The 27,111-nt window shown below is 36.0% G+C and overlaps 3 protein-coding genes across 3 annotated transcripts in view; 1 reads left to right on the top strand and 2 right to left on the bottom strand.

Annotated features, from left to right (window-relative positions):
* The window catches only part of LOC131939744 (protein FAM184A-like), a 74,872-nt gene extending 70,066 nt beyond the window's left edge, over window positions 1-4,806 (bottom strand). The window contains exons 1-4 of the mRNA XM_059298227.1: window positions 4,654-4,806; window positions 3,562-3,709; window positions 1,517-2,389; window positions 353-473 (exon numbers count right to left, since the gene is read on the bottom strand). Of these exons, the coding sequence (XP_059154210.1) occupies window positions 353-473; window positions 1,517-2,389; window positions 3,562-3,702 (1,135 nt within the window). The 5' untranslated portion in view covers window positions 3,703-3,709; window positions 4,654-4,806. The remainder of the gene's footprint in view (window positions 1-352; window positions 474-1,516; window positions 2,390-3,561; window positions 3,710-4,653) is intronic.
* LOC131939722 (solute carrier family 23 member 1-like) lies at window positions 159-20,884 on the top strand. The gene is given in 14 exon segments (XM_059298191.1): window positions 159-190; window positions 10,708-11,000; window positions 11,912-12,069; window positions 12,576-12,670; window positions 13,577-13,674; window positions 14,259-14,335; window positions 14,581-14,700; window positions 15,298-15,406; window positions 15,885-16,041; window positions 17,144-17,397; window positions 18,806-18,970; window positions 19,149-19,257; window positions 20,034-20,129; window positions 20,571-20,884. Coding segments are annotated over 13 exon segments (1,848 nt in total). The 5' UTR covers window positions 159-190; window positions 10,708-10,769; the 3' UTR covers window positions 20,750-20,884.
* Window positions 20,885-21,553: 669 nt separating this feature from the next.
* Window positions 21,554-26,620, bottom strand: LOC131939752 (small ribosomal subunit protein eS17). The gene is made up of 5 exons (XM_059298237.1): window positions 26,512-26,620; window positions 23,819-23,970; window positions 23,325-23,430; window positions 21,769-21,834; window positions 21,554-21,675 (listed from the first exon to the last, which is right to left on the bottom strand). The coding sequence occupies exons 1-5, from the start codon at window positions 26,512-26,514 to the stop codon at window positions 21,589-21,591; spliced, it is 414 nt and encodes a 137-aa protein (XP_059154220.1). The 5' UTR covers window positions 26,515-26,620; the 3' UTR covers window positions 21,554-21,588.
* Window positions 26,621-27,111: the final 491 nt, after the last annotated feature.

Below are 27,111 nucleotides of genomic sequence, written 5' to 3'. Positions count from 1 at the left end.
TGATTCAGACCATAAATAAAACCATGATTCAGACCATAAATAAAACCATGATTCAGACCATAAATAAAACCATAATTCTGACCACAAATAAAACTATAAAACTCTGAGTCAGGCCATATATAAAACCGTGATTCAGAACATTTAGTTTTACTTTGATCCTTCACCCTTGATTATGACAATTGTAACAAAAGTGAGTAACTAGGTTTACTGGTTAAATACATTACAATTGTAAGCAGCGCTATTTAACACTAAATTTATTTACATTTTGAGCCAAAATAGCTCAGCTGTAAAGCTTTGGCTATAAAAATCTAACACAGTACATGTATGTGGTATATCCTAGTGTAAAACTTACTGGACTTTTTCATGAGTTCATCTGCCAGATTGGAGCAATGTTGTTTGGATCCTGCCAGCTCTGTCTCTGTGTTCTGGAGGGAAGTGGTTTTCTTGGCCAGCTCCTCCTTTAAATCTTGGAGCTTCACACCCAAATTATTTGAAAAATTTCTCATTATTTATTGTAAGCATAAAAGTGTCAATATTCATTGTAAAAAAAATACAAAGCATGGGACTGTTGCTTTTAAATTGACATTATGTAATTGTAGTTTTTTTTATAGCACTGTAAGATTAGTTGCCAGGTTTGATTACTTCCCTGAGTCTAACCAGCACTGAAAAACACTGCTTCATCTGCCTCTATGGACCATTAGGTCTAAAAATATCACTTTACCTATTTTTCTCATTTGAGTATTGTAATTATGAAAACTAGCCAAATCCTAAATCTAACCCTGTGGTTAGGTACAGTCAAGCTAGATCACACACTCACATGTTTAGCTAGTTCACTTGAACTAAACAACACACAGACTCACATGTTTAGCTAGTTCACTTGAACTAAACAACACACACACAACACACAGACTCACATGTTTAGCTAGTTCACTTGAACTAAACAACACACAGACTCACATGTTTAGCTAGTTCATTAGAACTATATAAACAGACTCACATGTTTAGCTAGTTCACTTGAACTAAACAACACAAACATTCACAATACACACACACACACATATTTAGCTAGTTCACTTAAACTAAACAACAGACTCACATGTTTAGTTAGTTCAATTGAACTAAACAACAAACAGACTCACATGTTTAGATAGTTCACTTGAACTAAACAACACACAGACTCACATGTTTAGATAGTTCACTGGAACTAAACAACAGACTCACATGTTTAGTTAGTTCACTTAAACTAAACAACAGACTCACATGTTTAGTTAGTTCACTTGAACTAAACAACACACAGACTCACATGTTTAGTTAGTTCACTAGAACTAAACAACACACAGACTCACATGTTTAGTTAGTTCACTAGAACTAAACAACACACACAGACTCACATGTTTAGTTAGTTCACTAGAACTAAACAACACACAAACTCACATGTTTAGTTAGTTTACTAGAACTAAACTAAAGACTAACATGTTTAGCTAGTTCACCTAAACTAAACAACACACAGACTCACATGTTTAGATAGTTCACTAGAACTAGACTTTTTCCCCGCTAGCTCTGCCTGCAGCATCTCCTTCTCCTGCTTCACCTGCTCCAGCTCGTCTTCAGTATCAGCCAGCTGCCTCACCAGCCTGTCTATCTGTGATCGCAGCTCCCTTTCATTAGCGCCAAAATCTAATTTCATCCTGTCTATTTCTTTCCGCAGCTTTTCTACCTCCATGTTGTGACCTTGACTTTGGCTGTGTCGTACTGCCTCCAGCTCTTTTTCATAAAACGCTTGAGATTTTTCTAACTTGGCGACATATTCCGTCTCCATTGACACCTTCTCATTCTGTAAAGCCTCAACTTGATTTCTTAGAGCCTCAATCTGGCTCTTGAACCTCTCCTCTATTTTAGCACATTGGTTTTGCCAGGTATCATCCTGGTCTCGTTGGAGACTTTTCAAGTCTTCCATTTCAGTCCGGTGCTTGCTTTCTTGTTCCGCAATAGCTGTTGCATGCTCTGCAATTATCCTTTCCTTCCAGGAAATAAACCTTTGTATGTGGTCTTCAAAATCTTTCTTAGCTTTAAGCATTTCATGGGACATATCAAACAATCTATTAGCATAGCTCTCCCTTTCCTTCTCATGTAGCTCACTGATCTTTGTTTTATATGCTGCAAATTGGTTCTCAACCAAAGTTTTCTGGTCTTTGTATTCATCCATTTTTGTTTGAAGAGCTTCAATAGTCTTTCTGTGATCTGATTCCTCATCTAGCTGACACTTATAGACTGAGACTTTCTTTTGGGTGTCAGCCAGTATGCGCTGAATTTCCTCCTCATGTTGATCTTTCAAGCTTTGAAGTACTGTATCGTTTTCATCATTCTTTGTGTTCAGTGCATAAATTACCTTAAAAAAATATACATGTCCAAGTTTTAGCACAAATATTGATTCACAGAAAAAAATTAACATAACCTTGTTAACCAAATTATTTACTCTATACATCTGTGACATTTTTATGTAAATGAATTATTCCTATTGTACAATTTCTGTCATCAGCAAGAGCAAACAGAATACTAAATAACAACTTAGTGTATATTAATCAGCAAAATATGTTCAAAATGTTAACATTCTCTAAACACTTTTCCTTCAAAAAGCAGAAATATATTCTAGTTATCCAGTTAAGTAATTTTAACTTGGCAGGCTACATAGACACTGAGGTAAAAAAAAAAACTTTTGATCTATTTTTTTCATTAAATGTCTTTATTAATTAGCTGCAAGAAGGATTAGTTTCAGTTGAGACAAAGAATGTATTTAGTGAATTATCTATCATTTAAACAACTATGTATTTTAATTTATTTTTTTGTTACATTGCACACTTAATAAAGATAAAGGGTTATATTTTACTTAAGGATAGCAATTTTTGGAAGTAAATTAAATAATATTACTGAACTGAAGTAAATGAAATTGAAACAGAAAATTTTTATTTAAGAACTGATTCTGCATGAGTTGTTGTTTTTTTTTTTTTGAGGGGGATTAGTTTTAGTCGAGACAAAGAACGTGTTTAGTGGATTATCTATCATTTAAACAACTATGTATTTTAATTTATTTTCTGTTACATAGCACACTTAATTAAGATAAAGGGTTATCTTTTACTTAAAGAAAACAATTTTTTAAGTAAATTAAATAATATTACTGAACAGAAGTAAATGAAATTGAAACAGTAAGTTTTTAATTAAAGAACTGATTCTGCATGAGGAGTTGTTTTTTTTTTGTTTTTTTTTGTGGGGGGGGGGGGGGGGGGGGTTGGAGATTTTTGTTTTTCAAAAAGAAAATATTGTTATGTATTAGTAATTATTAAAATTTAAAATATTAAAATTAATTTTAAACTATATATAATTTTCATTAAATTTAAATTATTTTTAATAATGGATCAAACAATTTAATAAGCTACGCCTATATGGCGAAACTTTTTTATTAAATGTTGTTTAAAATGATCAACTTTAAAATATCTAACTAGCACTAAACCTATAGATCTATATTTAAAGCATAAACATTTTTTTTTTAATCTAGTTTAACACCTTTGTTAGCTGGGCAATCTTCTTTGACATCTTAAGATGCATGTCTTGTGTAATTTCCATATCCTTTTGGGATGGTTGTGAAAAGCCTCCATATTTACCACCTTGGAAATGGTTATATGACATTTTTGTTCCAGATGCCATTATTTAACTGTCAAGAAAGTTAAACATAGGAAAATTTTAATAACAAGCAAAGCAGATTACAATTAAACTATAAGTCACTATAGGCTAACTCTTCCTTTTCTTTACTTGATTAAAAAAGTAAAGAAAACAGATTAAAACATATAGTGGCATACCTCCCTATGGTTATGATTAAGTTTTCAGCATGTTAGATGATGAGGCTTAGAAGTTAGGTTGAGAAACTATGGGCCTTTAATATTAAGAAATGTAAGTTCATCATGGTGACATTTGTACAATTTGATTATCATTTAACATTTTATTAAATAATATGTAGATCTACTAATTATTATGTACAGTACAGCATTATCCAATCACCCTTACCCTCAAATAATAACTGCTATAAACAGTGTATACATAATACAGGCCTATTTTTATGATTTGGACAATGTTCTTGATTATTAGAGATTTAGTAGAGTAGGGTTTCAATTACAATTAATTATTGCATAAACTACCAAAATTTTAGAATCACTTTTGAGTCATTTTGACCTCACCAGATCCTAGAGTCTAGTCTTGACCATCATGTGGACGTGGTGTGTCTGTGATAACGTATGACTTATACTTACTTATTATACTTGAGTCTAATTATTATAATAACTATTACTAATAATTATAAAACTTTAAACAGTGGTCAGTAGGCCTACCTAGGAATCTAGTACCCACAGAGCTTGGAAAGATGCACTTGACCACTTGCTTGTTGAATTTTATTTAAGACGTTTATGAGTTTACACTAGATCTACTATACTTTAGTTTTGTACTTCTGGATTTTAATTTTATGTCGAGGGGGAAAATGTATTTAAGATTTAATGATTAATGAATTTTAATTTAATGTCGTCAACTCGTCAACAGAGAGAAAAATTAAAAAATTAAGTGTAGTTTTACGTAGGCTCGTAGGCCTAATTGAAATGTTTACTGTACTCAAAGATTCCACGTAGTAAAGAAATATAATTAAGTATCAAGCATCTCTGATCATTTTTTGTGGAGGAACATCATTTATTTAAAAAGTTTTTAAACTTTAACATGGCTCGGTATTATTTGTTGTTAAATGCCCTCCATGGAACAGCCATTTTGTTCCACTGTTGTCAATGTAATCTAACTTTAATGTATTCATGGGCATTTCCGGAAACCTTAGATACGTGTTAAATAATTCAAATAAAACCTTTACTTTAAAAATGTAGAGAAAAGTATTGTAAAAATGATAATTTATTCAACACTTTGTTTTCAAGACCAAATAAAATTTAAAAATATACGTTTTTTGGTGGACTATTTCGGCCACTTTCAGAAAATGTCATTCGTTTTAAAAGTTTTTTCTAAAATGTTAATTTAAAGACTATTAAAGCATTTGAACACAATATTAGATAGATCTAAAAAGAATCAATTTGAAGTAACCAACGACTTTATTAGAATTTGGTTTACAAATTATTTAAATTACTCTAGCGGATCACTTTATCGTATTATTACCCTCAATTATTATTTGTATCTTTATGTAAGTCTGTAGTAGAAGTATAATTTAATTATAAGCTATTTCTTTCAGACATCTCGGGGAGGGGGGGGGAGAGGGCAGTATACTACAGTATAATCCTGGGATCTGAGGAATATTAGGGGTCTCCCATTTTTTATGACACAGAGGGGGTAATAGAGTCCATGAAAATCCACTTTTATAGACGCGTGCGAATGGGGGGGGGGGGTAGGCATCTGGACGTCCACATCTTGAGTTTAAAATTAATGTATATAAACTTACATTTTTAAACAAACATAAAACTCTTATCCTGCATATAAAAAAGTGAAAATTAAGACGGCAGTGCTCGTGTTGTTGTTTTTTAAATACATCTACTATTTATTTTTCTCTCTGAACTCTGGAGTAACGCTTAATTTTTAGGTCAAAATACTGAATATATTTTATGTGTACACCTTTTAATAGGTAAACATGTTTTGAGAGGTCTCTACATTGGTAAACGTCCACATTGGTGGGTGGGGGGGGGTCGAAAGTGGACTTTATGGACGACAAAAATGGATGACCCCCTTAATATTTATTATTGAAATATTCGTCTTTTACTATCTGGATGGGTGTAGATGTCTTCAAAATAATTTCAACATCAAATATTTATACAGTACCCACAAGGGTGGTAGGTTGAAGATAAGAGTTAAAAAGAATTCAAATATTAACATTATCTAGTCATCTAATAGTGTAGATGTAGATCTACAACTCCTAACTGAAAACAGATGCTTGGACTCGGTTATCTCACTTATAAATAGTGTTTCTTTCTCCATGGGGGGGGGGGTGGGAGTACTTGAAATTTGGGGAGGGGGGCGGACACTGGAAAAAGTATATATTTTATATAACTTCCATTTCGTTTAGGGGAGGGGGGACGGGGTGGTAGACGTTTTTCCCAGAAGAGATGCCTGGAAGAAACTCTGCTTATAAAATGTTAAAGAGACGTCACTTATTATTCTTTTAACAGCTCTCTTTATATTTAAAAAAAATAAGCCTATTAGCTACGAAGCTTTGATTTTAATAACACAATTTTAATATATCTTGAAGTGGATTGTAATGACTGACGAGAAACCGCGTTGGTTGTTAACAGCCTTTATTATGTACAGACGCCATGTTGGTAAGAGAGAGAGAGGGAAGTGGCGAGAGACTTATATACATAACAACATGCAAGGGACATCACTCAAGATAACAATATAAATATAATACTAATACAGAAGAGTGAGTTCCCTTGACCTCACAATTATTTCAATCTATTACATCCCTTTACCCTTAGAACACAATAACACATCTCTCAATAGAACAATTGATAGTATCCTAAAATCACCAATTATATTGTAACATGAACACTATGGTAGATTACATCCTTACAAACAATGCACAATATGCCACAACATAATCAAGATACAAAACAATAATGTCAAAGTCCTTTTGACCTTTAAAATCATAGGTCTAACTTATTTGGGACTTTGATTGTCCTGTTTGACCTTCTCAGTGGCTTTTGATTTGGTGACTCAATATTCTGACCATCTGGATTCTCTATCTCAGGAGGTCTAGGATTTAAATCATTAACTCCAGAATTTACATTTTCTGACTCCAGACAACTTGGTTCACTCATATCAACAGAACTTGGTTGTGAAACAAACTGAGTTGGTGTGAACTGTTCAGATTTGGTGGGATTGGCAGATTCACACTTATTATCTGCACAAGTTATTTTTAACTTTATAAGACACAGGTCCTTTACATTGAACAATTTGACCTGGTATCCATTTTTCCTTTCTCCCATAATTTCTTAGATACACATTCTTATTAACATCAAATTCTCTTTCAATGAATGTTTGTCATGATTTAATGGAACCATTTTTGAATTGGCATCTGAAAGTATTATGCTGTTATTCAGATCCTTAACTGACATAGATTTCTTTGATTGATCAATTTTCTCAGGTAATCTGATAGTGCTTTTTCGTAACCAAACATACTGTTTAAAAGTAATATCCTGGACAATATCACTTTGCAACTGTGATCCAGTATTTGAAGTGGGTGTATTCAATGGCAAAAATCTTTGCTCTTTTCTTTTGATGTTACCCTTTTAGTTTCTGTAAGTGCTAATGATGTTAGCAAAGTTGTTTGATGATCACATTCCTTCTTACTAATGTATTTTCTTTAAAACATTTGAAATTGCCATATCACCATAATCATTTATTAAGTTACAAATACTTTGTTTAGGTAGCTCTGACTGATAATGGACTGTATCTTCTCCATCTTTTATATTATCTTCACAAAGGTTTTTATTTCTTATTTTATATGTCCTTAAGTCATCATTCACAGAATCTTCAGGCCAACCATTCTTACAGTACTCATATACTTTTATTAAGCACTCATCTTTTTGTGTTTCTCTCTTAATATCATTCACATTTATATTGGAGTTATCCATGAAGAGAACAAATACATCTTCTGGTACATAGCTCAGGCTTTGGTTTTTTAAAGGTAATCTACTAAGACTATCTGCACTATTATCAGATCCAGGTTTGTATTTCAATTCATAATTGTATGCAGTTAGTGTGATAGCCCATCTTTGAGTTCTTGGTGAGGCATGCTCCGGTAGGGTTTTGTTTTCTCCAAATAAACCTAGCAATGGTTTATGATCTGTAAAGATGGTGTACTTCCTACCAAACAGAAACTTGTGAAATTTCTTAACACCAAAAATGATGCCTAAGCCTTCCCTATCTAACTGAGAATAATTTTTCTCAGCCTGGTTCAAAGATCTACTGGCAAAAGCAATGGGTCTGTCACCCTTCTCATCCATGTGGGACAAGACTGCTCCTACACCAACTGGTGAAGCATCACATGTCAATACAAGTCTTTTCCCTGGGTCATAGTGAGTTAGTAAGGTGTCAGCAGACAAAGCCTCTTTTGCTGTATTAAAAGCAGCTTGTTGTTTACCCCAGTGCCAAGTTGCATTTTTCTGTAGCAGCTTGTACAGTGGTGATAATTTACCAGACAGATTTCCTATGAACTTTGCATAGTAATTTATCAAGCCCAAAAAAGCTCTTAGTTGTTGGGTATTTTCAGGTTTGGGTGCTTCTTTAATGGCTTTTGTTTTCTCAGGTTGAGGTCTGATGCCTTGCTTGCTCAATATATAACCAAGAAAACTAATTTCTGTCAACATGAATTGACATTTATCTTTGTTTATCTTTAAACCTTTTTCACCAACAATTTTTAATACTTTATCAAGTGTTTTAAGATGTTCAGTGTCATTCTTACCAGTTATGTACACATTGTCAAAGTACACACAAACATTTGGAATATCCTTAAAAATACTGTCCATGACAGCTTGGAAAATTCCAGGGCTGGATGATATGCCAAAACATAGTCTTTCATATTGGTAGAGTCCTTTATGTGTGTTTATTGTCGTATAGACTTTTGAATCTGGATGCAGTTCTAGTTGAGTGTAAGCATGACTAAAGTCTAATTCAGTGAATTTGTCTCCTCCTGCCAAATTCAAAGAGATTTCCTCAATGTTAGGTATAGGGTACCTATTTAGCTCTATTTGCTTATTCAGTGTAGTTTTGTAATCTCCACAAATTCTTATAGAACCATCCTTCTTTAACACTGGCACAATGGGTGTCGCCCAATCGGAATAGTCTACCTTCTTTATAATGCCATTAGATTCCAATCTACTTAGCTCATTTTCAATTTTATTCCTCATTGCATAAGGTGGAACTCTAGCTTTGCAGTATCTTGGATTTGTATCTTTAATGCTTAACTTCACTGTTCTATCATTTAGTAAACCTGAGTTACCAAAAACACATTTATTTTCAGATATAACTTTATCTAGTGAAGTAAGACTAGATTCTTTTACATTCTTCAATGAACAAATACTCTCCCAATTTAACTTAAGATCACTTAACCAGTTCCTACCTAGTAATGGCGGTCCATTTCCTTCAACCACAAGAAGAGGAAGTTTAACACTTTGACCATTATAACTTACATGAACCATACACTCTCCTATTACCGGAACATTGTCACCAGTGTATGTTGTTAGACACTTGTGACATGGCTGTAGAGGCACTGATTCTCCTGCGACAGCGTCAAAATCTGTCTTTGTTATGACTGTTAGAGATGCTCCAGTGTCAAGTTGGAAGCTGATGCTCTTACCGTTGATATTAACTTGTACATTGATGGGAGCATGACTTATTGATTTCACAGAGAATAGGTTGAAATCCGGCTGCGAATCAGTTTGAGCATTTTCACAGGTAGAGTGGTTCATTGGTTGGGTTAGGTAGTCTTGGTGAGAGTTAACATAGTGCTGCCTTTGGTTGCGGTACTGTCTTGACTGGCTAGATTTAGCAACAGACGAAGACTTTGCGAAGCAGGCCTTGGCAATGTGACCTTGCTTACCGCACTTATAACAAGTTGCAGACTTGAACTTGCACCGATGAGATGCATGGGGACCTTTGCATCGATGACATTTTTGATAATTATTACTAGATTTAGATCTAGGATTTGAACGAGCAGGCTGTTTAGCATAAGTTGGAATGCTCCGATGGGGTTGATGTTTATTGACTAACCTGCTGTTTACTGCATGGATCTCTGAAGGTGCTAAAGATCTCGCCGCATCTGATGACTGCTGGAATGACATTGCAAGTTGTATTGCTTTTTCCAATGTTAGATCTGACTCGAGCAGCAACTTTCTTTGAATATCAGGGCTGTTTACACCTGTCACAAACTTTTCACATAGTCTGTCAGACAGCGTTTCTCCAAATTCACAGAATCTACTTAAATGACGTAAAGCAGCAACATATTCTGATATTGACTCGTTTGGTTGACGAGTCCTACTGTCAAATCTAGCTCGACATAAAAACTTTGATGGGGTAGGCGCATGGTGGTCTGTTAGCAATTTGCTCAGCTCGTTAAAGCTCTTGGAATCTGGACTAGCTGGTGCGCATAAGTCCTTTAGTAGCCTGAATTGTTGAGGCCCTATGACTGTTAACAAAACAGCTCTCTTTTTGGCTTCTATCGTCACGTCGTTAGCTTCTAGGTAAAAGCTTAACCTCTCTAGGTAATCTTGAATGATTTCATCATTCGCATCAAATTCTTTTATTTGGCCATACAGCGCCATAATTCTAGAAATAATTAGCTAATAAGCTCTAGCAAACCTCTTTTTTGCGTAAGTAGGTGCTCTTTCTAGTCGATGTTTATCCTTCGTCGCCAAATGAAGTGGATTGTAATGACTGACGAGAAACCGCGTTGGTTGTTAACAGCCTTTATTATGTACAGACGCCATGTTGGTAAGAGAGAGAGAGGGAAGTGGCGAGAGACTTATATACATAACAACATGCAAGGGACATCACTCAAGATAACAATATAAATATAATACTAATACAGAAGAGTGAGTTCCCTTGACCTCACAATTATTTCAATCTATTACATATCTCGTTTGTAAACACTGTATGACATGTTGGTCTTTGCAACTTAAGCTCAAGAAATTTCAAGAGAATTCGGTAAATCACAATAAATACCCCAGGAAGCCTTAAACGCAATGGACCCACTTATAATTAAAAAAGAAAACGGATTAAGCGTGTTGGACTCACCCATCTCCACGGACTCTGGGATTACTCTACAATGCGAGCTAGACTACCCAGAGAAGACCAGTCAGGAAGAAACAGAAGACACGCCAAAAGTTGAAATTGTGGTGGAAGGGAATAGGGCTTTGATCTACCGCATCACGCAGTCGCCGCCCATCTCCCTCATGTTGTTGTTTGCGATGCAGGTGGGTATTTGTATTGTAATGTGCGGGTTTTTTTTTTTAATTATTAACTGAAGGCATAATTTGAAAGTCAAAACTGTATTAAATGTGATAAAAATTCAAAATTTTGTAAGCTGTTTTTTCCACATTATATGGGGGAGGGGGGCGGATATGACATATTTGCGAATAGATGCTTTAAAGGGGCGAAAGTATTATAAGCATAAAGTATTTGAACTTCATATTTTTCCCTTTACTATAGGGCTGGTAAGTAGGTCAATAAACAGTTCTATGGCTTATACAGGTTTTATTGAGCCGTAGAACTGGTTGGTGACCTACTTACCAGTCCTATTGCAAAGCCGTTAAACCGAGCCTCTCAAGAGTTGCGTGTCCTACTCAATTTTCTTTGGATCGCTTGGGATCCATCTTGGTGCTGTATCCTTAAACCTATCGTCCGCCTGTCTCCACTGGTTTTAGTGTCATCCTGTTGATATTGGAATCGGGTGGAGATCTTCACATACCGTGCAGAACTTGTCCTGTTCAGCTGATTCTCCAACAAACGTTGTTCTCCGAGGGGAAAGGGGGGGGTGCTTAAAACTTTTGAAGGGGTGTAAAGACTAAATTTTCCTCGTGGGGCGCGGACACTGGTAAAAGTAGGGCATATACATTTTCTAAATAAATTATATTTATTTCAAGGGGATGGGGGGGGGGTGTAGACGTGCCCATGGAAGAGATGCCTGAAAGAAACTGTTATGGGTGGGTCGTAAAAAGGATGTCGGTTTCATCTTATATTTACAATTTATGTATCCGTTTAAAGCTATTTTCACCATGTACTGTACTGATTATGTACGTATATCTGTTTAACGCTATTTTCACCATATACTGTACTGATGATGTACGTATATTTGATTAACGCTATTTTCCCCATGTCCTGGCAGCAATGCCTGCTGAGTATTGTGAACCCGCTGAGTAAGGCCATCATAGTGTCTGAGGTTGTTTGTGCCAGCAAGGATGACGAAATTAAAGCTCAGCTTCTGAGTGCTACTCTACTCATGACCGGATTGGCTACTTTCCTCATGTCGACCATCGGGGTCAGGTAAATTAAACTGTGTAGCCTACAAAAATAATACCTGGCACTTACTTACTAATACGCCTTTAACCCGTATTAAGCCAACAGCGCTACGTATAAAAATGCATGCGTCTATTTTTTCAAAGATAAGCAAGTAGTAATAAGGAAAATCTAAAAATGTACAGATAATAAAACACAATCTCCCGATACTTCTAAATCTGAGCAGGACATAAATAAGCTATACCTCCTATAACATTATCCCAGTTCTGTATTGTGGGTGGAGAGAGGGTGGGGGATCAGGCAATATTTGAAACAATTTCCGGACTACACTGCTTCCCAGTGTTAAGCATTTGACATAAATTCAAGGTAGTAAGCCTATACTAAAAAAAATTTTGTATGAATTTACCCCTACCATAGAATATTATCGAAACGAGCATGTGATTCGGAAAAAAATGGAGATTCAGTTAATTAATTAAAACGAAAACAATATTTAATTTAAATTAAAAAAAAATACATTTTGTGCATGATTTCAGACTTCCAATTTTTCAAGGTCCAGCCTCTAGCTACATGGTGCCATTAATTAGTTTAATGACGCTTGAAGAATGGAAATGTCCAGAACCTTTTGAAGGTGAGTGTCCCTTTTGGTTAAATGTTTATGTCAAAACATAACCTTTCGTTTTCAGAATTAACCAATCGATTTCAGAAATAGCTTATAGATTTCAGAAATAACCTATCGATTTCAGAAATTGCCTATCGATTTCAGAAATAGCCGATCGATTGAAGCTGCTTTGCGTTCAGAGTTTCTTCCAGACTTTTTTCTCCGGGGGGGGGGGGGGGGGGGGGGGCACTTGATAATGATATTTCCGGGGGGGGGGGGGGGGACACACTCTGGTAAGCGTATATATTTTCTATATAAATTCCATTTCGTACGGAGGGCGGTAGACTTTCTATGGGGGGGGGGGGGAGGTTGAAGCCCCCCCCCCCCCCCCACGAAGAGATGCCTATAAGAAACTCTGCGTTATAAATATTAAAGAGGATATATATATATATATATATATATATATATATATATATATATATATATATATATATATATATATATATATATATATATATATATATATATATATATATATATATATATATATATATATATATATATATATATATATATATATATATATATATATATATATATATATATATATATATATATAATTATTTTAAAGCATTTTAGTCTCAATTAAAAGTTGAGTTTCGCCTGTGGAAAGCTGAATAATAATAAGATACAATTATGCCTACATATCATCCTCGGGTGAGGTGAAACATCTATGTCTCTTCGGAGATCTGTCCTAACAAATAAAGAAAATCTATATTAAGAACAAAACTTTGTACGTAAAATATCGTAGGAATTACTTATATGCACACACAAAAATGTTAATTTTTATGGGCCTCAATTTTCCCAAATTGTCCAGCCAATACTTATTCACAAAATAAGATGCACTCAAATAATTCGATAGGGTTTTTATTATAGAATTTGACATGGAAACGAATAGAACAGTTATGAAAGCTGATATTGGAAATGGCACAGTGGTGCTAATGCAGGAGGTCATTACTGACAAGATCCTCAAAGTGAGTAGAAAACTAAGCTAAATAAAAAATAAAGTGTACATCAGTGCTTTACACAAATATTTAAACATGTCCCCATAGAGGCCCGTTGAAAAAAACATTTTAAGAAATAGTACAACAACGCATAGCTTTAGATGTAGACATTATTTACAATTATAAACCTTTAGTTCAAGATAACAACGTGTCTTTCTGCGGCGGCAGCTTGTTAATGAATTATGTGACCGTCTTGATACACGTCTATACCATTTATTTATTCCTAGGTTAAGTTTAGTGCAAATTTAAATGTTCAACAAACTGCAGGGCCACTTAAAATGTGAGGCCTCCAATAACTCTATTTTCGTGGTTTGAGCTAGGTTATCGACTCTGAATGCTAGCATAATGATTTAAAACCATGAGGTACTGCATATGCTAGCTTATAATTGTCATTGACTATTGACTTGTATTATATTCCTTTCCACTCAATTGGGCAATTATTTTTCATCATTTATTTAGTTTGTATTTATGAAATGTAAAAACTTGCACATAATTTCATATATAATTAATTTATTGTTGAAAATATCTTGACATTGTGTGACTTGGTTTCACAGCTATCTGGGAGTTTAATGTTGGCTGGCGGTATACATTTTTTGATCGGGATCACCGGATTTGTAGGTGTGATCATTAGGTTAGTCTAAAGATCTCAAGTTGTCATTAATATTTTTAAAAAAAACTCATTTTCTTTTCAAAGTAGGAATATGTGTTGTCTCTGATTTACTAAAAATGCACTGATATATACAGAATCAGCTTCATTCGTGCTGATTCTGATTTTTTTTATAATTTCGAAAAAGCACGTGAAACAATTATTCTAAGTACGTGAAACAACTATTTTAAGTGCGAAAGGAAAGCTGAATTTTTTTTCTACTTGCCAAGGTACGTAGGTCCAATAACCGTGGTGCCTACAGTAATTCTCGTGGGACTAGAAATCAAAACAGTGGCTGTCAAGTTTTCTGAAACCAACTGGACCGTGGCTTTGATGTGAGTGGTTCCTCTGTTTGGAGAGCGTGTGTTTAAAAATAGTTTACTATAAGGACAATCATCATCATCTTTTCCCTTTAGTGCCCAAGACACATGGGGCCGCCACAGAAGGATCTTTCCACTTTTGTTGGTTTCTGACAACTTTCTTGGCAGTTCCCCCCAAGCAGTCCTGCTCCTGTCAGTTGCTTTTCTACTGTGCGCCTCCACGTCTCCATTGGCCTCCTTGTTTTCTTAAAGAAAATAATAGTTACCCAGAGGCGTAGCGATGGGGGGGGGACATATGTCCCCGGCGCTGACGTTAGGGGGCGCCAAATGGGTTTGGAAAAAGTAATCAAAAGTTTGGGGGGGGGGTGCAAATCGAAAGTTTGAGGGGTGGGGGTGCAAATCAAAAGTTTTAGGGAGGGGGGTGCAAATCGAAAGTTTGGGAGGTGCAAATCGAAAGTTTGGGGGGGGGGGGGGGTTAAATCGAAAGTTTGTCCCCGGGAAGGGTCGCTCGCCTCTGTAGTTACCTTAGTAAAGAACGACAAAAATAATTTTATAATGAACGACGCGTATCATGCAGATATCAATGATAAGCTTGATACACATATTTCGATTATTGCAGAACTTTAGTGCTTTAGTGTTCTCGTTATTTTTGTCCAACCGGAAAACTCCGATTCCAATGTGGGCCAGAGGCAAGGGCTTTTACATCTTCTGGTATCCTTTACATCAGGTGTTTTCTGTAAGTACTCACTTCAGACTTAACATACTTTAAGGCTCATGTTTGTATTGTATTTTGAAAATCAGTTTATTCGACATAAATTGAGCTTCTGTATCGATTAAAGAGTTCAATGTAATTTCCAAGTCAAAAACGTCACAGACTGAATTGTAAAAAAAAAAAAAAAAAAAAAATTGGTTTTAGTAAAAGGCATTGTATTTGATAAAATTAACATGTAGGCTAATTAAATTTCTACAGCGCTCTGACTTTGACTTATACCGAGTTTACACTTACGACATGTATGATATACATGTCAAGGGAAAAAAAATCGCACAAAAAGTTCATGTTACTTGGTATGAGTTTTTTTCCCAATATATGTATATTATACATCATGTCGCAAGTGTAAACGAAGTGTAATGGGGCCTTTCACAAAGCTACACTTTGCCATGTCTGATTACAAAACATGTAATTTAACTCCAGTTTGATTTACAATTTTCGGCAGATTCTATTGAGCATTCTGATTGGTTGGATGGTAAGCGGCATCATGACAGAGGCTGGAGCGTTGTCTAGCGACACCAAAAGTAAACAATACATGGCCAGAACTGACGCTCGTGCGCATGTCATTGAAGACATTGGCTGGTTCATCTTCCCATATCCTGGTAACTGTTTTAGATATGTTGTTGATAGCTTTTCCTTCCTTTTCGAAATACACATTTATGCATACACGAAAAACGTTATTTCAATTTTGATTTCATTCAAATGATTTTTCATGCATAGACAAATACAATTGAACATTAGGATCTTTTCTTTCTAAATTTCAAATGCAGAGTGAAGAGTGTTATATAACAAAAAAGTACTTTGTTGTAAACACGAAACAAAAGGAGTTAAGAATGCAATGTTTTTAAATTTACGAATTTTATTTTAGCAATATTAGCTTATAATTAAGCTATATGAAAATAGTAACAAGCAGTGGCGTCCATGGTAGGCCTCACCCGGTTCTGTAATTGATGATGTTATCCCAACCTCCCCTTCCAACAAAATGTCAACTTTCTTCCATATTTCATTATTTTAACTGGATAAAACATTGTTTTGACACAAAATTTATCCATATTTCGGCTTGGTGTCACCATCTCAATGGTGTCACCCCTAGATGGTATCACCCGGTGTGGACCGCAAAACTCGTCCCCGAGTTTAAAAGGCCTCGTATTAAAAGTCAAATAACAAGGCTATTTGAGGCAAATTTTGACCAGTCCAACATTTCTGTAACCAACTCCCAGCTGAAGAAGAGATCTTCCAGAGAAAATGGCCACACTCTCGCAGAGTTTCATCCAGGCATCTCTTCCGGGGGGCGGAGCCCCCCCCCCCCTCCCCCCCCCCCCCCGAAAAAATTCTACTCAGCCCCCCCCCCCCCCCCCGAACGAAATTAAATTTATATAATTGATATAGAAAATATATACTTTTAACAGTGTCCGCCCCCCCCCCCCCCGAAAATTTCAAGTGCCCCCCCACCCCCCGGAGAAATAAGTTTGGAAGAAACACTGCACTCTCGTATCCAGCCTAACAAGACAGGGCCTCATCTGGAATCCACAGTGCGTAAAGAAAAATAGATCGACTACGGAAGAAAACGCCAAGAAGACTTGATACACCTGGAGACTAGTCCAGGACAGATAGTATGGAAAGCTCTTGTCATGAGGGGCGACTAGCTAAAGTTACCTAACCTAACTATTTCTGTGCACTAATGAATATTCTCTCTCCTGACAGGTATGTTCGGCTTGATGACGTTCAGCGTGGGAGGTTTCATCAGTTTTTTCGTGGCCACCATCTTATCCGTGCTGGACTCTATCGGCGACTACAACGCCTGCGCTCGTACGGCCAGGGTCCCAGCCCCGCCCCCGTTCGCCTTCAACCGTGGCATCGCCGTTGAGGGGTTCGTCAGCTTTCTGGGCGGCACGCTAGGCTGTTGTCACGCCACGTCTTCTTATGGAGGGAATATTGGAGCTATGGGAATAACCAGGGTAGTGTGTCTTCTTAGGGTAGAACCAGGGTAGTGTGTCTGTGTCTTAGGGCATAACCAGGGTAGTGTGTCTATGTGTCAAACGGTATAACAAGGGTAATGCAGTAGCGTAGCGAGAGGGGGGGGGGACACATGTCCCCGGGCGCCGACCTTAGGGGGCGCCAAAATGGGTAGGAAAAATAAATTGAAAGGTTGAGGGGGGGTGCAAATCGAAAGTTTGGGGGGGGGGGTGCAAATCAAAATCTCGAGGGGGGGGGGTGCAAATCGAAAAGTTTGTCCCCGGGCGCCGGGAAGGGTCGCTACGCCTCTGGGGTAATGTGTCCATGTGTCTTAGGGTATAACCAGGGTAGTGTGTCTGTGTGTCTTAGGGAATAACCAGGGTAGTGTGTCTGTGTCTTAAGGCATAACCAGGGTAGTGTGTCCATGTGTCTTAGGTTATAACCAGGGTAGTGCAGTAGCGTAGCGAGGGGGGGGGGGGCGGCGGGGTGGGGACATATGTCCCCGGGCGCCGACCCTAGGGGGCGCCAAAATGGGTTGGAAAAATAAATTGAAAGGTTGAGGGGGGTGCAAATCGAAATCTCGAGGGGGGGGGGTGCAAATCGAAAAGTTTGTCCCCGGGCGCCGGGAAGGGTCGCTACGCCTCTGGGGTAGTGTGTCTATGTGCCTTAGGGTATAACCGGGGTAGTGTGTCTATGACTTAGGGTATAACCAGGGTAGTGTGCCTATTGGTATAACCAGGGTAGTATGTCTATGCGTCTTAGGGTAGAACCAGGTTAGTGTGTCTGTGTGTATTAGGGTATAACCAGGGTAGTGTGTCTGTATGTATTAGGGTATAACCAGGGTAGTGTGTCTGTGCCTTAGGGTAAAACCCGGGTTGTGTGTCTTAGGGTTTAACCAGGATAGTTTCTCGGTGTGCCTTAGAGGGGGGGGCAGTGGGCGTTCTATGGGGAAGGGGAGGCAGGGCTATACGATTGTTACAATACATGGCTCAGAGTGGGATCGCTCTGAATGGCCTCAAAATTATTCGAGTATAGATAAAAACTAATTTAAAATAAACTACTAATAAAAAATGTGTATTGAAATCAACGTGCCTGCACTATTTTTTATGTGCTCTGTATATTTTCTTTATTTATTAAGAGGCTGATGTAATCATTTGGGATTACATGGTCGGATGGTAGAGCACACGTCTACGAACCTGAAAGTCTCGAGATCGGATCTCCGGCTCGAATCCGTATGACGTCCCTGAGTCCACCCAGCTCTGATGGGTTACTGACTCACAATAGGGAAAGTAAAGTTTGTTGAACATGGTGCTGACCACACCTTCCTCTCATCTGCCGAGGTCAAAGAACAAAATAAACTCCGTGTCGTCATATTTTCTCACTAGACTAACAATAACAACATTTTACCAGGTCGCAAGCAGAAGCGTGTTCCAACTAGCAGGCGTTATTTACATTTTGTTCGCCCTTTTTGGCAAGTTCGGAGCTGTGTTTGTCACCATCCCCTACTCAGTCCTGGGTGGATGTAATATCATCATCATGGGTATTTTCATCGGCGTTATTCTCTCTTATCTACAGGTAAGTTTGCAAACCATACGAGAGCGAAAACATTTATATTTACAAATCAACAGAAAAACGGACGACAAAAAATTGATCTTGATTTATATCTAGTTATTTCTATTCTTGCTTTAAAAAAAAAAATTCACTGAATAAAAGTAAGTTTCTAAACAAGGACAATAAAAACTTTTTTTTTCAGACTGTGGATTTGAACTCAACCAGAAATCTGGCCATTATGGGAGTTTCGCTTTTACTTGGAGTCATGATGCCGATTTGGGTTGCCAAAAATCCTCACGCATTTAATACAGGTAACTAAGATAAAATCGCGTTGACAGGAAAAACGAGAGACATTTTAGGAACAAGGTGTTTACACTTAAATTGTACTTATCTTAAGATGTCAAACAACGTTAAGTGTTAAAGTTAAGGTGAGTGAGTTAATTTTAAACCTCAAGTGAACAGTGTTTCTTCCAGACTTTTTTCTCCAGGGGGGCACTTGATATTTTCTTCACATGGTAGCATTCACCTTAGCCAAAGATATATTGAATACTTCAGTTTTCAACTTACTCGTAAATCTTTACTAAGGGGTCATCCATAAATGCCGTCACACTCGTAGGGGGGGAAGGGTCCGTAATTTTGTGACGATGTGTGATGAGGGGGGTTAAGATGTTGCGACGTCACACTTTGGCATTATAAAAAAGCAATGTTAGAAAACGAATTTTAGACGTTATTTCGCGTTTTAGATAACTGTTTTAATAAATTATAAAGTTTAGACAAGGTGTTAGAAAAATATCGATGACTTAAAAAAATTCAACTGCAATTTTGAGGGGGGGGGGGGTTGTAGGTTGAGGTGTGACGTCATTTTAGGGGTGTGGTCTGGCTTTTTGTGACGACGTGTGGCGGAGGAAAGGGGTAAAATCGTCAAAAAAGCGTGACGTCATTTATGGATGACCCCTAAATGAACTTGACGACTAAAATAAAAAAAACAAAGGAAAGCTTCATCAAAATACTGAGCTGCAACTTCAGCAACGTTTTAAATCTTAATGCTGGAAACTTGTCTCAACTAACATTTTATTTGCATTTGCAGGCAGTGTGACTGTCGACTCCTCTCTCAAGATGCTGCTAACTAATCCATCATTTGTAGGTGGAGCTTTTGCGTTCATCATGGACAACACAACCCCAGGTAACTCAGTATAACTATGTCAGATTGGATTACTTCCCTTGATTTGTTTATAGCTAAATATTCCTACTGTATGATACTGCTACTAATTCTATAAAGTTAGTAGTCAGGATCATGTATGCTCATGGTTCGACTGACTATAGCCAAGAAGCCAGGGAAATTTTAAAAAGGGTCCCACTCAATTCCAGATTGTGCATTTTGTCTCCACCAAAGCCCTAGCATGAATGAATGGTGTAATTAATAGTAATACCTACACTTCTTTTTTGATAAAAAATGAAAGCTCGACTCTAAATTATGACTTAAACAGTACTAGCACCTTTTATGACGGCCACCGATTGTTTCCGGTAGACCCAATCAAGTCATGTGTATACTTGTACTCTCATAGCACCACAAGTTTTGATTTTAATTGCAACACTACATGTACATTTACCTCGTGTTACACAGGAACACTTAAAGAGAGAGGCTTGTTACATTTACTCAAGGAGCTTGATGAAAGTGCCAAGAGAGCATCCAACTTTGAGGATGGGCTAGAGATTTACAGACTGCCATTTGTGCCAGATTCTTTTCGACGACGAAAGCTGGCTAAATACATACCAATCTTTGATTACATCGGCACAAAATAAGACAAAAACTTAACATCCTGCACTTTTAAAAATACTATGATAAACTTTTCTATTTCATTGCTTTTGTAACTATTATTAATCATTACCAAAGGTGTCTAATAATAATAAATCCTGTGTAGATTTTTCATAACAATTCATTTGCTTCTGACCATAACTTTTGTAAGATTAAGTCTCCACACCTGTTTTTGTATAGACCTAGTTATCAAGTCCAGTAGTATATTATCACCAATTTGTAGGCAAAACAATTTTCATCACCCTCATTCTTAGATTAAAATGAGAAGGAATGGAAAAACGTAATTTGAACCTAGATAATTTTGACAAACGCAATAAAATTGTTTTCTTGTACTTTGAAGCTGTTCAATATGGCCCAGTGGTACCACAATAGTAAGCAAACCTGTCTCAAGTTAGAATCGAGGTTGAAATAAGCAATATATCCCTGGGTCCACCCGGCTATAATGGGTGCATAGTTCCAGAAAAGTAAAGGTAGCTGGGCATGGGGCCAACAACACTATCCTTTCAGTTGCCCCATGAGGAGAAACTTTTATGAACACAACATTCAGTCCAAACAAAATTGTGTGCAAATGGAAAAACACCCCTTCACAATTTACAAGTTTCCAGAGTAAACGGATATGTATAAACTATGTCAAATTAGACACCCCCTTACAAATAAAAATAAACCAAAAGGATGTAATGCAGTAATACAAACAACCTATCTACATGACCAGTGAAGGAAAGTTACCATCTCAAAAAAATTAAAGATGTTTTTGCCACTTGGAAAAGAACCAGTTAACAAATTCAAAGAGTTCGATCATTTATTTACTTCATTACAAAGCTATAATTTAAGTTCTCAGACCAGCAGGTGGTGCTCTACCAGCAAAGGTAGGAGTTGGCTGTGTCACTTGAAGATGAGGGAGGTTGGCAAAGTCCTTGAAAGAAAAAAAATGTAGGTTAGAAAAAGGCATAATCTAAAAAACAGAGCAAAAAATTAAAAATCTATTACACTTAGAAACTGTACTCACAAGAGCCTTCAACATCTCCTTTGTATCTGGATCAATCTCAATTATGTCAAGTTCCAGGGCTGATACCTAGAAGCAATAAACATACAATAGAGACAAAACATTTAATTAAGGTCATAATATGAATATATCAGACATGCCAATCTCTTACTTAAGCTAAATATATCATTAACCATTAATGTCCCATTCATTCTACCAAAACTCCACCCATGACGGCCCAATGTAAGGAGCATAACTCTGTCTGTATGATCAAGTGAATAGTTTCACAAAATATTTGTTTTTGTCTAAATGAAATTGAAAATTAAGATAAAAACTACTGCTTAATGTTGGGAATAAACCTGGCTTTCCAACAGTATTAAATAGAATATATTATATTCGGTAAAAGTACAGTAAAAAAATAAAAAATGTCGGAGAAAATTCAAAACAGGTCATTTTCGGTAGTCAATTTTATTTATTTTTGTCTAAACAACTAAGCATCGAATTTAACAGTTAAATATCAATTTGGTTATGTTTAAGATAAATAATTCATAAAATACATGCCTAGATACGTTTAGAGGCATTATTTTATTTTATTTTTAATATTAAATCTACTAAAAAAAAGGACAGATGAGTCTAAAATTTCGAGATCGAAAGAAGCTATTATTTTTTATCTTTCAAAAGCGCCATTGAAATTATAAGACCGGAAAAGGATGCTGAAACTAACCGACTTCCTGTTTGGTTAAAAATTAGGATTTGTAGGCCAAATTTTAATGAAACAAATTTAATTTTTCTATGCGTATTTTAAGCGGGCGGCAGCGGGCGTTACGGGACATTAACGGTGTCGGGCGGCAGCGGGCGTTACGGGACATTAATGGTTAAAGGCTACTCAACTGTAAAATTGAACAAGTAACTAGCAAACAATAAATGTATAATTTAGGTCATCGCTAAAATACCAGAAAAATGATAAATAAACCAGTTTTAAGTAGAAAACAGCATGAACTTGGTGTACTTTTAACGTACCAAGTAGGACTACACCGTTATGCGCAACAAGGACCAAAGAGACATCAAGCGGATATGAGACCAGTAGTATATTTTATTGTAACACTATTACAAACACAATAAAAGTTTGCAGTGCTGTTACTTCTTTTTTTTTTAAAGTTGAAAACTGATAGGCTCATAAATTCCACAACAGCAGGGCATTTTAACAAATAGTCACAAGGAAACAAATACCTAGAGAAAATTTGCACAACCACAGCAATGAACTTTTGCTCATAACATTTACCACAGATTGTAACTTAGTATGGTTTATAGTAATGATTGATGATCTCCAGGGCCAACAGTGGAAAGAAATGTTGCTCATGTCCACAATTAATAGTAAACAAAAATTTTTAAAACAGGAGAGAGAAAGCTGACAAGACTGAAACAAGGTGTATCCATATTCTAATACAAACAGCTCTTATAAATCACTTAGCAAAAAAAAAAAACAAAACAAAAACAAACAACAAGCCTGCTTGTTAATGGTCTACAGACAAACCAATTTTGGCAGCCAAGCAGACAAAAAACATAAGCTCTATACAAACCTCAGGGACATAGTTATCTCTTCTCTCTCTTTCTTCTTCTTGAAGTTTAATAGAGATGTTGCGAACTGGGCCTTTCTGGATCCTCTTCATCAAATGTGTAACAAACCTTTAAAAATATTCAAATGTAATTAAAAGGCTACATATCAAGAAATCAGGTGGCAATTCATAATGATGCCCAAAACTTTGGTTGGCATTAACGTGTACGAGTTGAAGGGAGAACAAGCTGCTAATTACACAGCATGTCCACAAATCATGATGTACTAAAATTTAAAAGTTAACTCTTATTCAAGACTATTTATGTTAACATTTAATATAACCTAGGTTCATCACCTCATTAACTGCAGGCCTAATGAACTATGTCTACTAAACAGAATAGGGTCAATTGTACCCGCAAACCCAATGATAATTGCATTGTATTGCAATCAGAATAAAACCTAGCAAATCTAAAAACTATTCGTTCTATCAGAAAAACCAAGTTGAAAACAAACATGTACCCAGCAATCTTGTTCCTGAGCTTTTTGCTTGGTATAATGGCAATTTCTTCACATACTCTCTTGTTGGTGTGAAAGTCAGCAGTGAGCCTGGTGTAATATTTTTCAATAATCACTCTGGCAGCCTTTTTCACTGTTTTGGTCCTCACACGAGCCTAAAAACAAAAAGTTTTAAATTAGGCTACAATTCCCAAAGGCAATAAGAAGAACTAGCAAATAAAGTATGCAGTGTAAAATATTGCAAGACATAGATCTATCTCTAAAAATTTGAGGCTTATTTTTAAAAATACACCGATCTAATAATCTAACAGGATATTGGCTAGAATCTGTACATTTCTTAAAAAAAAAGACCAATACTAGCCGGAATAAGATACGCATGCGCAATGGAGAGAAACGACTTGCCTTCGCAGCGATGTTTTCGATGGTACTGCACATGCCTGTGTTTACAACCGCAGAACCCTAACACCAACCCTAATCCTATCCCCATTCTAGCCCTAACCTTAGGTCACTGCGCATGCGCACAGCTATCTTTTGCCGACTAAGTGGAGACGTTGGGGAGAAAAATCTTCCGAGTAGTCACTTCGAAAACAAAACTTGGGTCTACTCAATTTACTTTTATTCTACTGTTACTGACAAAATTGTTTTACAAACCTAGTGTCTAGTAATCTAATAGGAACCAGATCTTAACAAGCTGATCTCATCAAAATTACAGCAATTCTACATAAAAAAGCCAACTAGTCTACCATTTTCAACACATGCATTAGGGTTGTCGGCATCCGCAGAGTTCGCGGTAAAAACATGACCCAAAATCGCCCATTACTTTCTGATACCGGACACACGAGATTTGGTTTTGCATACTAATAAGTTTTTAATTTATGGTAATTAATTAAGTTTAAAAGGTCATTTCCTAAGGTTAATTAAAAAGTAGAGTGGTTGTCCCTTAGTTTTAATGGCTTTGCGACCTGATTGCATGCTGTCTCTGCTTTGGTCTTCCCTCTGTATCAAGGTTAGTTTCAAATACGTTGGAATCTCGATTTTTTAAAGGATTCCTCTAGATGAGAGTAGATTACTGATCAGACATATCTTAAGTAATTGGAAATGAAATTTGTTTTTGGATATTTTGACTCCGACATTAGTTATACCCCTCCGAACGTAGTCACTGTATGTAGGTCACGCTGCCACCATTGTTATATTTTTTCATCCCGATCTTCCTGCTTTAAGTTTGATCAACTAATAACAGCATTCTTATGGCATGTGCAAACAAATCTAATTTTTTATTTCAAAATATATTTACATACCCATCTTTAATTTTTTCAGCTCTAGTTCTAGTTTTGCAGAATGTTTTTCCTAAAAATCCAATTTTGTCAGACTAGACTCTAGACTGACAAGAGTCAGACCTAGATCTAGGTTACCTGTCTGTTGCTATACACTAGCATTGTGCTAACTGTAATTTTAAGTATTCAAGTTCTACTTACCCTTAGATATAGTTATATGCTGAATATCAGAATCCATACACAATTCACACATAAAAACATTGATCTGATAACTTCATTTCACTTATTACAAAATGGCTTTTATATGGACTCTACTTCACCTGCCCAAAATAACAAGGCAGTTATAGACACATTACAGTGTTCAAGTCATTTACTTTAGATTTCTGACTATGGAGTTCTTTCATTCACTGTATTTATATAAAATATTGCTTTAGAAACATTTTCATATTTGCGCAGCAGTTTTATAACATAATGGCTTAAAGATGGACTCTACTTCACCTGCCCAAAATAATGAGGCAATTATATGCACATAACAGTGTTCAAGTCATTTACTTTAGATTTCAAACTTTGTAGTTCTTTCATTTGCTGTATTTATATAAAATATGGCTTTAGAAACATTTTCATATTTGCGCAGCACACAGTTTTTTGGGGTTATGGGAGGAAGCCAACACAAAAATATAAGTTCTGTATTATTTTTATTCATTTCAACAACATTTACAAGTTCTATATATCATTCTAGCTAAACTCTGCAAATATGAACAAAATACAAATGCAATTAAAATAACTATGCTCAATTTATTCAGGTATACCATGACTTGTCACAATTGGCCAATGCAAAAGTAAGGGGATTCCACCCCTCACAAAAAAATTCGCAAAAAAAAAACTATTTGAGCTAGACAAAAAATCTTTTTTGTTTTGTTTTCATTTTGTTGAGCTCTACAAGAATATGTACTTTTTATTTTTATATGATGATTAGTGCTTTTTTACCAAAATCCCTACATGCATCAAGTCAGGTTTATTTTTGTAGACACTGCCCTGAACATAACAGAGTCTACGCCTAACTGATTAAGTTTATCTGAGCCCAGCACACAAAAAAGATGTCTACTAGATCTAGATCTAGATCGAGACCTAAATCCAGTTCTATGTTGAGCAATTTCAGCATTTTCAGGTCAACATTTTGGTAGAGTTTAGTTTTTAGTAGGATAAGGAGGATGGACTGGCAAGAAAATGTTGGGTCAATTGGCCATCACTTTTTTGTTTATCCATTCCAATTTCGTACAAAACTCTATATAAGTGAATTATAAACATGTACAGATATGACAAAATTTTAATTATAATTTCTGCTGTATTTGTGTTAAATAAGAACATAGATCGTAAACGATATTGAAAGGGAAAAAAAGACGTAAATTTCTAAACACCTACCATTTTGGTTGTGTTAGCGGAAAAGGAAGTATCTACGGTGTGTTTCAAAAATTCTCAACAATAACTTTCGCACCGAAACAAAACTTGCTATTTATGCGTCAGTCAGACACTACCCTGTAGTAAAACGCCTTTAAACCCACACACAAAAAAAAGAAGAAATTTAGTTCACAATTTAAATTTTCAATTAAAATCAATACAATTAATTTGTCCTAATTAAAAAAAAAACGAAATTGCGTAAATTATTAGGCCTAAATTCAAATAAAATTCCATCTATTCTAGTCCACTGAAAAAAATTAGCTTAATTTACTTGAACCTTTGCATTTTTTAAAAAAAATTCATAAAAAACGTTTTAATAACAAGCTTTTATGTAATGATGCACTAAAAAGTAGAAAATAAATAATACACTATTATTTAAATTACTATAAAGAAAAGCGTGGGTCACTTTAGTACCGATTGGATACCTTTACTAATATTTGAGAAGAGACCCACGCTTTTCTTTATAGTAATTTAAATAATAGTGTATTATTTATTTTCTACTTTTTAGTGCATCATTACATAAAAGCTTGTTATTAAAACGTTTTTTATGAATTTTTTTTCAGT

The sequence above is a fragment of the Physella acuta genome, unplaced genomic scaffold, assembly GCF_028476545.2.
Source record: "Physella acuta isolate Inbredline_101_S28 unplaced genomic scaffold, ASM2847654v3 ptg000291l, whole genome shotgun sequence".
NCBI classification, from domain to species: domain Eukaryota; kingdom Metazoa; phylum Mollusca; class Gastropoda; family Physidae; genus Physella; species Physella acuta.
Note: the sequence above shows the minus strand (reverse complement) of the source record. Positions and strands in the feature narration are given on the sequence as shown.